This window comes from Canis lupus, chromosome 10 (genome assembly GCF_048164855.1).
Source record: "Canis lupus baileyi chromosome 10, mCanLup2.hap1, whole genome shotgun sequence".
NCBI lineage: Eukaryota > Metazoa > Chordata > Mammalia > Carnivora > Canidae > Canis > Canis lupus.
In genome coordinates, this window is record NC_132847.1 from 13115761 (window position 1) to 13130889 (window position 15129).

Sequence of the window (15129 nt, forward strand, 5' to 3'; positions counted from 1 at the left end):
AGCCTTTATATGAAACAGACGTTATTTTATACGTGATAGCAAATTACCAAGAAGCCCATTAGACAATTGCTTTCCACTTCTTACTACATAGTAAAGTTAGAAACTAAAGTACCAGAGAATAAAGTGATTTGCCTCCACATATTGTAAAGGATTTGAATGTCAAGAACTATGTATGTGCTTTTGAATTTATAAAGCTTGTATTTCATAACTGAAATAGTAAATCAAGGTCTTTCCATAAGAAGAGAACCGTTTTCTGTTCAGTTGTTAAACTGTTCTGGGAAGTTTTGCTAGGTGGCAGCATATGCTCAGTAATGATTAAGTTGTAGATAATCACAAACATTCTAGAATTTTTAAATTACTGCTGATCAGAAGTAAAAAATATAATTCAACACTAGGTTATCATCCAAATGGCCAAATAAGAAGCCCTATGTATAATTAATACAATAATTAATTAGTAATTATACCATAATTAATTTTGTCAACTATAAAGTAGTTCAAACATACATAAAATGATGTAACAAATGTCCTGTAATCTACCTGTATTTATCAAGTGTCAATATTTTGCTATATAATGCTTAGTTCCATCCACCTTCTTCTGTCTCCGAAGTAATTCATACTCTTTCAGTGTAATTTTCTCTCCACATTTTTTGTGACTTAGTAACATATATACCAGTGTTTATTATGTTATATATACCCATAGTATTATGCTGTACATTTTTAAATTTTGCCTGTGTTACTGTATTAATGTAGTGCCATACCACAAGTATCTTTATAAAAGTTACTTTTCAGGCATCTGGGTGGCTCAGTCTGTTTAGTGTCTGCCTTCTGCTCAGGTCTTGATCTTGGTATCAGTGACAGCCCAGAGTTGGGCTCTGCACTCAGTGGGAAATCTGTTTGTCCCTCTGCTCCCTTCCCCCACTTCGGCACGTGCCCACTTTCTCTCTCTCTCTCTCTCTCTCTCTCTAGCAAATAAAATCTTTTTTTTTTTTTTTTAAGATTTTATTTACTTATTCATGAGAGACAGAGAGAGGCAGAGACATAGGCAGAGACAGAAGCAGGCTCCATGCAAAGAGCCAGATGTGGGACTTGATCCCGGGACCCCAGGATCACACCTTGACCTGAAGGCAGATGCTCAACCACTGAGCCACCCAGGCATCCTTAAATAAAATCTTTAAAAATACCTTTAGAAGTTACTTTTCACCACACAGTTTTAGGGTTTACTCATGATAATACATGCGTATCTCCTGCATTGATTTAGAATACCATATTGCTTGTGCTTTAGTTATATGCATTATTTTATCTTTTATGCAGCATTTTATAGGAATGCTGCAGTGAACAGTCTCGTGCATAGCCTTTCCTATTGTTGAAGATGTATTTTCTGCATGGATTCCTAGAAGTAGGATTTTTGTTAGATGTTGCCAGAGTTTCCTCCAGAAGGAGTACCTACCCAGTTTGTATTCATATCAGCAGCATATGAGAGCACCTATTTTGTAACAGCCTCATGGACAGAATGTGTTGTCATATATATTTTTTTTTTGGTATGCAATCTGATAAGTAATGAGTAACCAGAAGTTTTGATGTACACTAAGAAACATAGATATACTCAGATTTTTTTAGCATTCTAAGCTCTCATAGAACAATACTAAGGTCTTGGAATAATTGTTTTCTAGTAACTATGGGGTTTTGTTTCAGGTTAATGTGAATGTAATGCAAAGTCAGTGGATTACCAAAAGAGGATGTCTAGTTGACTGGCCCTCAGATAGTTAACTAAAATTCAATTCAAAGTAATAGTTGCTTTTGTCTTTGGACCATAATTTGCTTTCAGCTTTATAGATCAGAACTTTGCTATCCTTATTACCCCAAAAGTATAGCTCGTTCTTTCAAGAGCAAATTCACATTCCCATTCACATAACCGTAGCTTATAAGAGACTATAAAATGAGAAAGCTAGTTTATTAGATATATATAATGTAAGACAGTAAGGCTCACATTGTAAAAAATTATTTTATTGTCTACTGATCTACATTGTCTACTTGGAATGTAGAACTATAAAAAGGTTTTTGGTTTTTTTTTTTTTTAAAGATCGTATTTATTCATGAGAGACACAGAGACAGAGACAGAGAGAGAGGCAGAGACACAGACAGAGGGAAAAGCAGGCTCCATGCTAGGAGCCTGATGTAGGACTCGATCCTGGATCCTGAGATCATGTTCTGAGCCAAAGGCAGACGCTCAGCCACTGAGCCACCCACGTGTCCCTAGAAAGGGGTTTTATTTCTATTTCTATTTTTATTTTTATTTTTATTTTTCTTAAAGATTATTTATTTATGATAGACATAGAGAGAGAGGCAGAGACCCAGGCAGAGGGAGAGGCAGGCTCCATGCTGGGAGCCCAACGTGAGACTCAATCCTGGTCCCAGGATCACGCCCTGGGCCAAAGGCAGGCACTAAATCACTGAGCCACCCAGGGATCCCCTAGAAAGGGGCTTTAATTGCACAATTCATTGTTGGGCTATGAACATCTGTCCCCATAATTGAATTATTCTAATACAAATTGGATTTCTCATCCCTGAACTGGAGATTCTTTGGAATCTCCTTGAATTAAAACCCTGCCAGCCAGCTTTTGCTCTCTGCGGCTCCCTTTCCTGTGTTTACGTTCACTCTTCTGGAGATTTGTCATTCAGTTTCTTTCTTCAAGGTCTTCCCTTCTCTTTTTTTCCTGTTTCTTCTTTGTCAACACATTTCATTCCATTGTTAGGCCTTTATTTTCTCCTTGATCTATTTCTCTTTCCTTCCTTCCCTCCCAGACAGTATCATACTTTCTTCACATTTCTAACAATGGTAGGTCTGTGCTTTTGGTTGGAAAACCAGAGCACATTGCTCTTAAGTAGTGCATCGGCCTACTGACAGTATTGAACATTTTAGGCCTGTCTGTTGACTTGTGGGTTTCTTGTCAACCAACTTCCTAAGTGAAAATGAATTTTGAATCCTAAGAGGCTCTTGGTACCTGTTTGTCAGTTTTGCAAAAATAAAGTTAAATGCTTGAAGAAAGCAAAGTGCTTTGGGTAGGCAGTTGTAAAAAAATAAAAATAAAATTTCCATTGTTACATAAAATGAATGTACTTACTTTTTTCAAATGTATTAAACTTAATCAAATTTTCCTACTGCCTACACACAAATCTTGGAAAAGTCAATAAGCTAGAAAAGGATTTTTTGGTTTTGGCATGCAGCTACATATATAAAGCATTCCCTTTTCTTTTAGAATTCCCTAATGCAATAATGGCAAACATAGTACTTCTTAAATTGGAATTTTAAAATTGGAGTTTAGCTTTCCCATGATTGGAATGTAACTGAGGACCAACTCTGTTCACTGTATTTCGTTAGTTAAGTTTGGTTAACAGCAGTTAGCAAAAAGCATATAATCATCTTATGCACCTGCAGGGTATAGCAGTTAGAAACAGTTGTTAATACATTCTGGTGCATAATTTATCACTCACTATTAATTTATTTTATAAATGACTTTCAAGTTATGTGTCATAAACCTCCATTTTCCTACATATGAAATGTAAGAATTTTTTTCACTTTAATCTAAATGGCTTTTTAATATGCAAGTAAATTTCTTTTCTAAACCTAACTTCAAAATAACTTCCAAAGGAGTTAGCCTATCTAGTGGGAAAGAAACCTGATTACTCTGCACTTTGTTAATTTATTAGGCATTTGAAACAGTGAACGAACAAGTATTATAACCTTTCTGGTTACTTAAATAATATAGGTTTATTGAAACTTCACACTGTATCGTCAATACATTAGATGGTACAATGTAATGTTGAATAAAACCAGACACTTGACCTTCATGGAATTTATAACCTATTGGGAAGAGGACACATCAGATTGTAATCATATTACAAGTAGTATATTAAACTTAAAATAATGGTCATGATAAGTTCTAGAAGCACTCTTAAGTACTTATAAAGGGGGATTTTAACCCTCTCTAGAAGGTCAGAAATGATTTCACTGAGAAATGACAGTTAAACCAAAATCAGAAGGATAAAATGAAAGAATGATAAAAAGAGCAGTCCTACCAGAGGAAACAAGTGTAAAGACCTGGTGGTAGGTGGGAGCATGGGGAAGACAGAGGAGTTAAAGAAGGCCCATGTGGCTGGCCATCCTAAGACAAACTAGAAACCACCAAAGAGAATTAATTAAGTAAAGTTCTGTCGTCAAATCTTGTGTTAAGATATGTATTCTGAGTGAAATGTGGATAACTGGTTAGAGAGGGGCAAGAATGGATAAAGACAAACCAGTTACCAGTAACTCAGCCAAGAGAGTTAGGAGGTCACGATAGGGGAAGAAGTGGTACAATTTGAGATATATTTAGGAGGTAAAATTAACATGACTTGATAACAGATTCATTGTGAGGGATCTAGAAAAGAAAGCTTAAAATGAACCCTCAGTTTTTAATTGAACAAAAGGGTTCTTTTCTCTAAAATTTAAAACAAAAAAGGAATCCATTTGGAGGTGAAGAACATGGGTTCAAGTGTGCATCATAGGTTATTTTAAGCATGCTCAAAAGGAAATATCAAGCAGTTGCACAGTTAGGTCTGGAGCTAGAGAGATCTTAGCTGAAGGCAGAAATTATTGAGTCAATTTGTTTAGGTAGGAATTATACAGGTAAGATCACTTAGGTCTAAAAAGTATATTGTTAAAAGAAGATTGGCTTAGGGCTGCCCCTTGAACTTATGACTGGTAAGAGTGGATGAATGTTCAAAGACCAAGGTAGAGTGGCTCGAGAGGATGGATGAAACCCTGGAGAGTATTTTATCATGAAAAGAAGAGGAAAATGTTCCTAGAAAGTGGTCAAAAGGGCAGCCCAGGTGGCTCAGCGGTTTAGCGCCGCCTTCAGCCTAGGGCCTGATCCTGGAGACCTGGGATTGAGTTCCATGTCGGGCTCCCTGCATGGAGCCTGCTTCTCCTTCTGCCTGTGTCTCTGCCTCTCTTTCTCTGTATGTCTCTCATGAATAAATAAATATAATCTTTAAAAAAAAAAAGAAAGAAAGTGCTCAAAAATGTCAAATGCTCCTGAAATTGCAAGTAAAGTGAAGCCTGAAAAATTTCTGTTGTATTTGAGGGACTTTTTAGAAATCGTTAGTGTCTATTGTAACAGTTTTTAGTGGACTAATGGAAATGGAAATCTAACTGGAATTATGTGGCATGCAAAAATGGAGAGTTTGAGCCTCTGAAAGCTTGGCTCTGGGGCAGTTACAGAAAGAGGGTACTCTTAGTGATCTTTATAATGAGGATGTTTTGTCTTGCTTCTAGTGAAAGTGAGTCAAGGACAATGAAAAATCAATAGAAACATCCATTGAAGAGATTGACAGTGCTAGAGTAAAGGGGTAGTCTGTAGTACAGGTTCTAGGAAGGCAGAAAAGATGAGATCCAAAACACAACTAGGAAGGAGATGAATGTCAGATACTGTGGGAGAATTTCTTATAACTTTGTTATAGAGGACAGTAGATGATACATGTAAATTTGCATTCATGGTGGTAGAAAGATGATGGTTCCCCTCTGATGTTCATTTTCTCCATAAAATTGGAAAAGAGAAAGAGGAAGTTTAGCTGTTTGAGAAAACAGGCAAAGGTTTAATAGTCATTATAGAAGAAATTGACCCAAAAAATATAATAGGTTAGCTAAGAGTGTAGGAACCTATTTTAGGTTAATTATAATGAATTTAAAGTAGATAGAATATCTCAAGTATTTCCCAGCTCTTGGTGGGGGCAGGGGGGGGGGCACTGCGAAAAAAGAACTCAGGATGAGGGGTGCCTAGGTGTCTCAGTTGGTTAGGTTGCCAACTCTTGGTTTCAGCTCAGGTCATGATCTTGGGATCCTGGGATTGAGCCCCTCTCCTGGCTCTGCACTCAGTGTGGAGTCTACTTGAGGATCCTCCCTCCCTCTCCTGCCCCCTTCTAAAATAAATAAATAAGTCTTTGGGGGAGAAAAACAACTCAGGATGATGTTTTCATCCAGGATTAACTAGAGAGATTGCTAACAGGAAGGATGGAGTTTAAGGTATTGGCAAGTGTGGATCATGTATATAAGCTGACTAGTAGGAAAATTAAAAAGAACAGAACTGATCTTTTAAAATAAAGTACAGGAATCAGTGAACTTGTTGGTCCCAGTGAAGTCAAAGATGGTGTTGGTAGGTGGAATTGAACAAGGAAACTGATAGGCATTGTGATCTCAGTGTAGAGTATTTGAATTAATGGTTATAAAAATAGAACCCTTATGGTGATAACAAGGACTATAGTGTGACCTTGGACGTGAGTGCTGAGATTGAATAAGATTAGATCATGAAAAAAGAAATTCAACAAGTGAGGATATAATAATGGATAGGTTATATAACATGAATATCTGTGTCACCGAGACTGGTGGCAAAAGTTAGGGCAGAGATAAATTGTACATTGATTGCCAGTATTTTCACTGACTAAGGGGATGCAATATACTGAGAGTAAAAGAATATGTTAAAGCCAAATGCAAGAGCCTTGAAGAAGCAGTATGATATTGATATTGCTATTTTGACAAGGAGAATCTGAGGGATTCTATGTGCCAGGCACTCTTGCAAGGCTCAGAGAATATCAAATGTCACAAGGCCCCTGTCCTCTAGGAGTGCCCAGGCTATAGAATAAGATGGCCACATGAGCAGTTAGCAGTTAGGAACAGTACAGTGATACAGATCCTACCTACAAAGTTTCGTGGGAATACAGAGGTTGGAGGGGATATCTCTACCTGAAGAAGTCATTGGAAGATTTGTTAGGAAAGATTATATCTGACCTGAATTTTACATAGTTCTTTAATTAGAGAACGGGAAGAAGGACATTATAGAATTGATAAGATATATGACTCCTAATAATGACAGGCAGAATATAAACTCAAAATGATAGCATCCCGTTGTACTAAGTAACTAAGTACTCTTAAACATGTAGTTCTTCATCGTTAGAATATTTTCACTTCTTGGCCACTCTTTCTGTTTTTCTGTTCTTAGAGTTCAGCACTTTTGTCAAACGGGATGATTTAAAGCATCTGTCAGTGTGTGTGCGTGTATACATGCACTCTTAAGTTTTTAACATTTCTTTTAAAGTTAATGCTTGATATTTATTACTGGAAAAAAAAATGCAAGGGTTTCTGTATAAATAAGTAAAATATTACCACTTTCACACATTTGCTTTGGATAATATAAACACTCATTCAGTAAATTAAATTACTGCCAGTATGGGTAAAGCTTGTTTTAAATCACAAGCGTCCAAAGATGAGTATGATGCTCTGTAATCTCAGGGAACTCACCATTTATTATTTTCCAAACACAAAATATAAATGCACTGTTAAAATACTAATCATCAAGAATGCTGTGACTTTTTAAAAAAATCATAGCTTGTTTCTCTTAAGTCTTCAGACACATTTTTAGAATGTTGATTTACTCCTTCACTGTTTATGGAAGAAGTTTGATTTCATCAAACTGTGAATATGGTTGAAAATTTGGTTAAAGTGACTGGAGTTAAACTGTAATATTAAGACTCAACATAAAGTGTTTCTTCTTGAATTAAAAGAGAACCTTTCTAATTTTGCTTTTATTCCTCAAAGGTTGTGAAGATGAGAAAAGAAGTGAAGAGAATCCGAGTGTTGGTTATCCGAAAACTTGTCAGGAGTGTTGGCAGACTGAAGTCAAAAAAGTTAGTCACTTGAAGTCATGATCCTATGACCAATAAAATGTCAGAAGTTGTTTTTATTCAGTATTTACAAATTTGAGGGTGGGACGAGAAGGAATAATTGAGGTTCTTACTCATACAGCACTTTGTTTTATATGGAGAGAGGATTTGAGTGGAATACAGTGTGCTGTGTCAGCATGTCCTTATATGGTTTGGGCCACATTCACTTAAGATACACAGTAAATTCTTCTGGTTTTTTTTTTGTTTTTTTTTTTTTTTTCTCCAGAGTGCTCCTTCTGGCCTTTTCAGAATGAAGGTCCTTTGGAATTATTTATGAATTTTATGTTGTTGGAAGTTATTTTAAGAGGTTGATGTTTAATAAATCTAGTAATTCCTTGAATCAGTTTTAAAGGTTTTATATCACTTTATTCCTTGAATTACTGAATAATTTGAAATCTTGATTACCTTGTGGAAGTGCTTATCAAAATACTATGTTCCATCTATTTTTTAATATTTTCTAATTTCATTATCATTAGTATTAGAGTAAGCATATTACAGTTTTAATGCTTTCAACCTAAATATTTAGTCTTCACATGTAATTTGTTCCTGATTAATTTCTTATTCTATCATAAATAACCTTTCTCTCTGATGTAATCAGATATTTCTCTTTATGTACTCTTTTAATTCCAGAGAACAAATTTTATTTAATAAAACTACATCTGACCTTTAGTTATAGCTCATGAATTCAGCTTATGTTACATCAAATACAATGTGCCATTAAACAGTTGATTAAAAAGTATTGTTCAGGGGATCCCTGGGTGGCTCAGCGGTTTGGCACCTGCCTTTGGCCCAGGGTGCGATCCTGGAGTCCCGGAATCGAGTTCCACATCGGGCTCCCGGCACGGAGCCTGCTTCTCCCTTCTCCCTCTGCCTTTGTCTCTGCCTCTCTCTCTCTATCATGAATGAATGAATGAGTGAATGAATGAGTAAATAAATAAATCTTTAAAAAATATATTATTCAGCTTTCCATTAAGGAATTAAAAGGCCAATGACTATTACTCGTAGTGATAGTCATTAATATAATGCCAAACAGTGCTTATATTTGCCAAAAACTTGGGTTTGTTGATGGAATTGGTATCTGTGTCGGGTAGTGTAGGATAACAATGTTTGTTATTTAGAGAGTATTCTTTTCTAAGAGAAATGAAGAGACTTTTCATTATGATCTGAGTCTAAAATACCTGGCTGTATATTTTCATGTATTTTCACAGAGGTACTGAAGATGCACTGTTAAAAAACCAGAGACGAGCACAACGATTGCTTGAAGAAATTCATGCTATGAAGGTAAGGCCTTGTGTGTGTGTGTGTGTGTGTGTGTGTGTGTGTGTGTGTGTATGTATATATGTGTGTGTGTGTGTGTGTTTCTGTGTCTCCTCTCAGCCTGCTGTGTGTGTGTGTGTGTGTGTGTGTGTGTGTGTGTGTGTGATATTGGTTATTTGAATATTATTGCCAGTTGACAGACTTATTTTTATGGGTCTATTTGGTGAAGAATGTAGCTAGCACATTTAGAAAATTGTAATATGTTTAAGGTTGCATTTTTCCATGTTTTTTACTGAATTTGTTTAAAGTACTATAATAATTTACATAGAACCTATGCCAAACTAAACTCATCTATGCTTAATAATGCCTCATGCCTGAAATTTTAATTTTCACTCTAACTTTACACATAGTTGACATTAAGTTCAAGAATTAAAGCGTTCGTGCTGTTTGGTAATGCAGATGGTAATATTGGTGGCTGACATCATGCTTTGCCTATTGCCAGCTCAATAAATTTTTGTGTGGTGATGTCAGCATTTTATTCAGCTCTGTAGTAACTTGAAATAAAATTAGTGTTGGACAAAAATGATCTGTATTTTCATTTCTTTCAGCCAGACTCTTCACTAGCATAATTTTTAGGTCTTCTCACTGCTCTTACTTTGTGGAAACTTTCATTTACCAAATGACATACTATTAAATGTCTGGGAGACTGTTTTATTGCAGAACTTAAAAACAACATTTGGTACCAACAATTATCTTAATTGCAGGGTCATTTTGCATGTATGTTTGACTATTATATTTTGGTATAACTTCAACTTTTGAGACAGATAAAAGAGCAAGAGAATTCTCTAACAATATTTTAATTGAGTTAGATCATCAAAGCTTCACACCATTTTTTCCTTTGGAAGGAGTGGTAAAGTGTTTTATAGGACAAAGTTATCACAGTTAATCCGAGTAGAAATAGTGGTGGGGCATGGTGGTTCTTTGACTATGTTTTTTGTGGGGTATTTTTTATTGGTTTTATATTCACAAGTCTACAAAATTCATAGAATCCATTCACTGTATCTTTTCTTTCTCAAAATTTTAATCCCTCTTTTATCTAATCATTTAGCTAAATATTCTCTATGTGAGTCCATATTATTGTTTGTGTCAATATGGATCACACATGTAGGCTTTTTCATGTACCTTTTTTCCCATGAAATTCCTCCAAGAAATAAAATCTGTAGTTTTTTTAGTGTAGCACTGAGATGAGAAATTGCTATTTATCCACTTTTCTCTTTCACTTTCTCTTAACCAAGATCCTTACTAAATTACATTCCTTACCTAAATTTTTCCCTGTAATTTCTTCTGAATAGTCATTTTTGTAGTCCTAAATTATTCAGATGCTTTAAACGGCTGTTTAACTGCTGCTTTTATTTTACCCTGGAAAAGATATATACAATAAGTTTATATGCAGTGTGTAAAGAGTTTGAGATCAAAATATATTTATTAATCTTTCTGTAGCTCTCAATAGTAAATTTATTTTAATTAGAAAGAAAAGTCCTATTTGATCTGTATGTGAACATTATTTTCTGTTATTCTTCAAGTTCATCAGCTATAGGAAATCAGACTCAGTGATAATTAAAGTATATAGGTTTATAAGATTGCAGTGTTGTGACCTTGTTTCTTTGATTTCCTGGTTTAATATGATTATTAAGGACCACTATGGGATTGTTGCTTCATAGAAAGCTAAAATTCATAGCCTATATATTCCTTGCATTTGTAAAATTAATAGTATGTGTATTCTTCAAATTCTTAGTAGTAGTGGTCTAGATTCAGTACTCTGACATCGACTTCTTTCATAATGTTATGTAAAAACTGGATTACATTGAAATGTAAAAACCAGAATAAAAAGTGTACTAGAAAGAGTGTATGCTTTTCCCACATTTGAAATTTTATTTCTTGTTCATAATTCTTTTTACAAAAGTAGGGTACTTTTCTAAAAAAACCAAATGTACAGAGGATTTTTTTTTTAATTGAAACGTCATTTGTGAGTTCTTCAGGAAGTGTTCATCATCTACATGGGAGTATCAAAGAAATAGTCACAAAACAGAAAACTTACAGTCTCAATTAAATTTGGAGAAAAGCCTCTATGTAATTTGTTTTTCCAGATGAATTTTTCTTTGGCTTATACTATATAAGCCACTATATTTTTATAGACTTGTTCGTGACATATTGTCCTATACTTGCCTTCTATGATAATAGGGTATTTTGTTGCAAGCTGACTTCCTCAAGAAGAAACCTGAGGTATTTTTAGAAATGGGAGTTTGTGTTTTCTGGCCAAGAAAAAAAATGGCCTGATCTTTATGATACTATAAAATCATAGGTTCTAATTTTATGGACTATAATGTATGAATACCAAGTCTTTGCTGCCTTTTCTAATAGTATTCATGCCTTTACCTTTGATGTTAGTAAAAGTACTGTCTTCTGAAATAGTTCCTTTTCTTTGGAAATTAAAGTAGCTTATCAACTTTTACAGATTCCTGTTAGTTAGCTAGAGAAGGAGATGGTAGAATTAATACATATACTGAAATCAATCAAAATGTTCAAGAAATTCCTTCTTAAATAGCAAAGGTAATGCCTGGCTTTTATTAAGCATTTACTATATGCCAGATACTACATTGTGTCTTTTATATTCACTGTCTTATGAAGTTGATATCAATCTTGTCCCAATCTTACAGAATATTAAACTGAAGCTTAGAGAAGTCAAGCAGCTTTCCTAAGGTCAAAAGCTATTAGGTGGATGGTAATGAAGTGATTAGGAATGGATTAAGAATTGAATGGAGGTAGCTACTTAATTGTGCTGCTTCAGTAAGGCAAGAACTTCCTGAAATATATCTAGATTCTACTTTCCTAGAGATTCGATGAGGATATATAGTAAACATGATACTCATCTTCATGTAGGAAACAAAGACCCAAAGATGTGCAACATATTTTCAGATTCTTTAATTCCTCACAGTTAAATGTGAGCACAGCTCTCTATGCTTATTTTTTCTTACTTGTTCCTCGCTGAGACTGTTACTTTTCTGTAAGCTGAGTATTCCTGTACACAGAGAACATGCAAGTTCTTTGAGACTTTGCTGTGACTGCTACCCTTACTTCTCTATTTTAAAACTTTCTAATTTTGTTTCATTCTTCGTCTCTTTGGACGTTCTCGAGTCTCCCACTCAGACCAACCTTGGAGCTTGCATCAGCTGTTAGGATTGCCTGGTCTCCTGCTTCTTCATAGCCTGTTTCTAAGTGGTTGGCATTCGTAGGACCACAAATAGGAAAAATGGTGTAGATTATGATAATATTTATATCCTGTCATTTGATTTTCACCACAGCTCTGTAAATGACGCAGATTCTTATTTCACAGGACATGTTTAGAAGAGTTCTGGGTTGTGTACACTCACTGGCTTACAGGTTTATCATGATATATTTTCATATATTAGCATTTTGTGATATTTCTAGTTATGTTTGCTTTTTAAAAATTTGTTGAGAAAGTTTCTCGGTAATTTTATATATTTTTGGTTGTTTTCTCCTTTAAGTTCATAGGGTAAAAGATGCCTTATTTTTCCTGTGAGGATAGTGTGTTCATTATCTGTATCAAATTAACATTTAGTTCACTTATCCTACTAAAGTAGTAGTATTAATTAAAGTTAGGCTTTGATCATAATTATTTTTGATCTTTTGCCTGTCAGCCAATACAAAGAATCAAATCAGACACATGTTAGAGATCTTAGCTAGAGTCCAGCTTTACTCATAGTTTCAGAGACATGCAGTCAAAGGCATGTGAAGCAAGGAGACAGATCTGGGACTCTGGGTGATGCCACATGTCCTTCCTTTCTACGTCAGACAGGTACTTTGTGGCCCAGACTAGACAAGATTTCTAAATGAGGAAGTGTAGTTATTACCTCATAACAAAATGCATTTAGATTTTGAAATTTCTCCACTCTAGTCCCCAGGGTTGGATAGCTTAAGTGATTTTCTCCATTGGGCCATGACTTACAAATCTACAGATTTTGGGGTTTGTTTACTATAAGTGCCCTTAACAAGGGATAACCTGCTAAGAACATTTTTCAGGTGAGGACTTTCCTCCTAACAAAAATCATTAGCCTGCTTACTAGGAGGACCAGTTAACAGTATATTATTAGCAAGTATGTTAAACTTCTTTATCTACTTTTCCTACAGTTTCTTCCTGATAAAGAAAGTGAATGGATCCCAGGACAACTGCTTTCATTCTTCCTTGATATATAATAGTCTTCTAACTTTTATTCTTTGTGTTTCCCTCCAACTGTTTGAAAAATATTTCAAACCTAATGAAAAATTGTAATTGTATAGTATAAAAAGAATAATACTACATTGTGTCATATCCATGCTTGTCCCTTTACTAGTGATGCTGAACCCTAGTCAGTGGGTTTGGATATTGTCTGCCAGATTTCTCCATTTTAAAGGCACCTTTTTCTGTTTGCAGTTATTAAGTAATTTGTGAGATAATAACTTTGAGACTTTGTGAATATCCTCTAGTCTTTTATCCAGTGATAGATATTCTGTGGCTGATCGGTTAACAGTTTTTTATTATTTCTGTCTCTTTGCTGGGATTTTTTATTTCTCTGATAAGATCATAACTCATTAAGGAGAATTTTTACAGATATATGCATGTATGAATCATTGAAGATATTGGTAATAGCCATTTTTGCCTACAGAGAAGGAAAGTGTTTCTGTTTCCTGGTTCTTCATATACTATGTCCTTCTGGATTTTACCCTGGACATTATAGAAGTTAAGAAATAGAGATTCTGGGTTTTACTATTTTTCTACCAGGAGTGGTTGTCTTAGCAGTTAATGTTTTAGTTTAGGCTTTACCCACAAACGTTTTGTAGACAGCTCCACCCTCACTTCACATCTTTTTTGTTTCTCTGACCTGCTTTGAATCAGTTCTTTGTACGAGTGCTCCAGGTTTAGAAATCTCTTGAGTGTTTTTTTTCCTTTCTGGGTTTCCCCTACTCCCTCAGTGAGTCCTGTATTCTGGCTGTACCCTGCCCTGCGACAGTTAACTTCTGCCACAACTCTTGAACCAGGCAGACCACAGTTAGCCCTCAGCTGCTCTCTAAAGAGATGGTAACTGACTTTCATAGGTTCCCATCTTGACATAAGGCTTAGCCAGCTGAGACTCCCCCAGAGTCTTTCTGCTTCCGTTTACTCTCCATTACCTTCAGGCAGGGCTTTTCCTAGAATGTCCAGGTTTTGTGGTTATTGCTGGGGAAGTCAGAACAAGATGACCAGTATGATATGTTAATATCTAGCCCAGAAAAAGTGTCTGAAGTTGGAAGTAACTCTAAGTAGCCAAGGAAAGAGGCATGACCATTCCAAGACACTGTGGACTTCAATCTCAGAGAGATGGGGAAGAATAAGTCAAAGAGACTGAAGAAAGGTAGCCAGGGGAGGAGAAAGAGCCAAGGAAGTTTAGAATCTAGGAAACCAAGAGACTGTTTCAAGAAGGGAGTGATAAAGTGGTTTTGGTAGTGGTGGTGTTTTCAAAGTTAGCAGTATTATTTTCATTGTGTAAACCCCTTTATTTGATCACAATAATTGATGGATTTTTGAAGTTGTAGTTCCTCCATGGCCTACCTGACTTTGCAGAACTAACTGTGCTAATAGAACCAAAATGGTTTTTGTTCTCACTCATGGGTTCCTAAGCTTGCCTTCCCTCCTCATCACCATCTATCTCTAAGAAGATGTCTGACAAATGCTGAAGGCTGAATTTGTTTCAAAGTCCTGTTTTTATTCTTCAGCTCTGAAACCTAAAAGCTACAGACACTGGTCCAAGTATGGAAGAAGTGTAATATTTCTCATTCTTGTTTACTTCCCAAATTCCTTGAGCATATATGTGTATTATGATTTTTTATGGCTACAGCATCTGCAACAATCTGTACTGTGGCTTATAAGTCCCTTTCATAAATCTGTACTCTTTATTTGGATTATTTTTCTCTAGTGCATTAAAGAAATCAAGTAGTAAATAATTTCTTGAAACCTTAGGTTAACTTTAAAGATCTCCAATAAAAACTCAGTATGATATTTTTACCAAGAGGGAGACAAGG

The 15129-nt window shown here is 35.4% G+C and overlaps 1 protein-coding gene across 5 annotated transcripts in view; it reads left to right on the forward strand.

Annotated features, from left to right (window-relative positions):
• SRFBP1 (serum response factor binding protein 1) overlaps nt 1-15129 on the forward strand; it is a 64344-nt gene that overhangs the window by 6755 nt on the left and 42460 nt on the right. For 4 of the 5 annotated variants that reach the window (XM_072840726.1, XM_072840724.1, XM_072840723.1 and 1 more), the window contains 2 exons: nt 7631-7719; nt 8964-9036. In XM_072840726.1, the coding sequence (XP_072696827.1) occupies nt 7640-7719; nt 8964-9036 (153 nt within the window). In that variant the 5' untranslated portion in view covers nt 7631-7639. The remainder of the gene's footprint in view (nt 1-7630; nt 7720-8963; nt 9037-15129) is intronic. The other variant, XM_072840727.1, reaches the window with a different exon arrangement.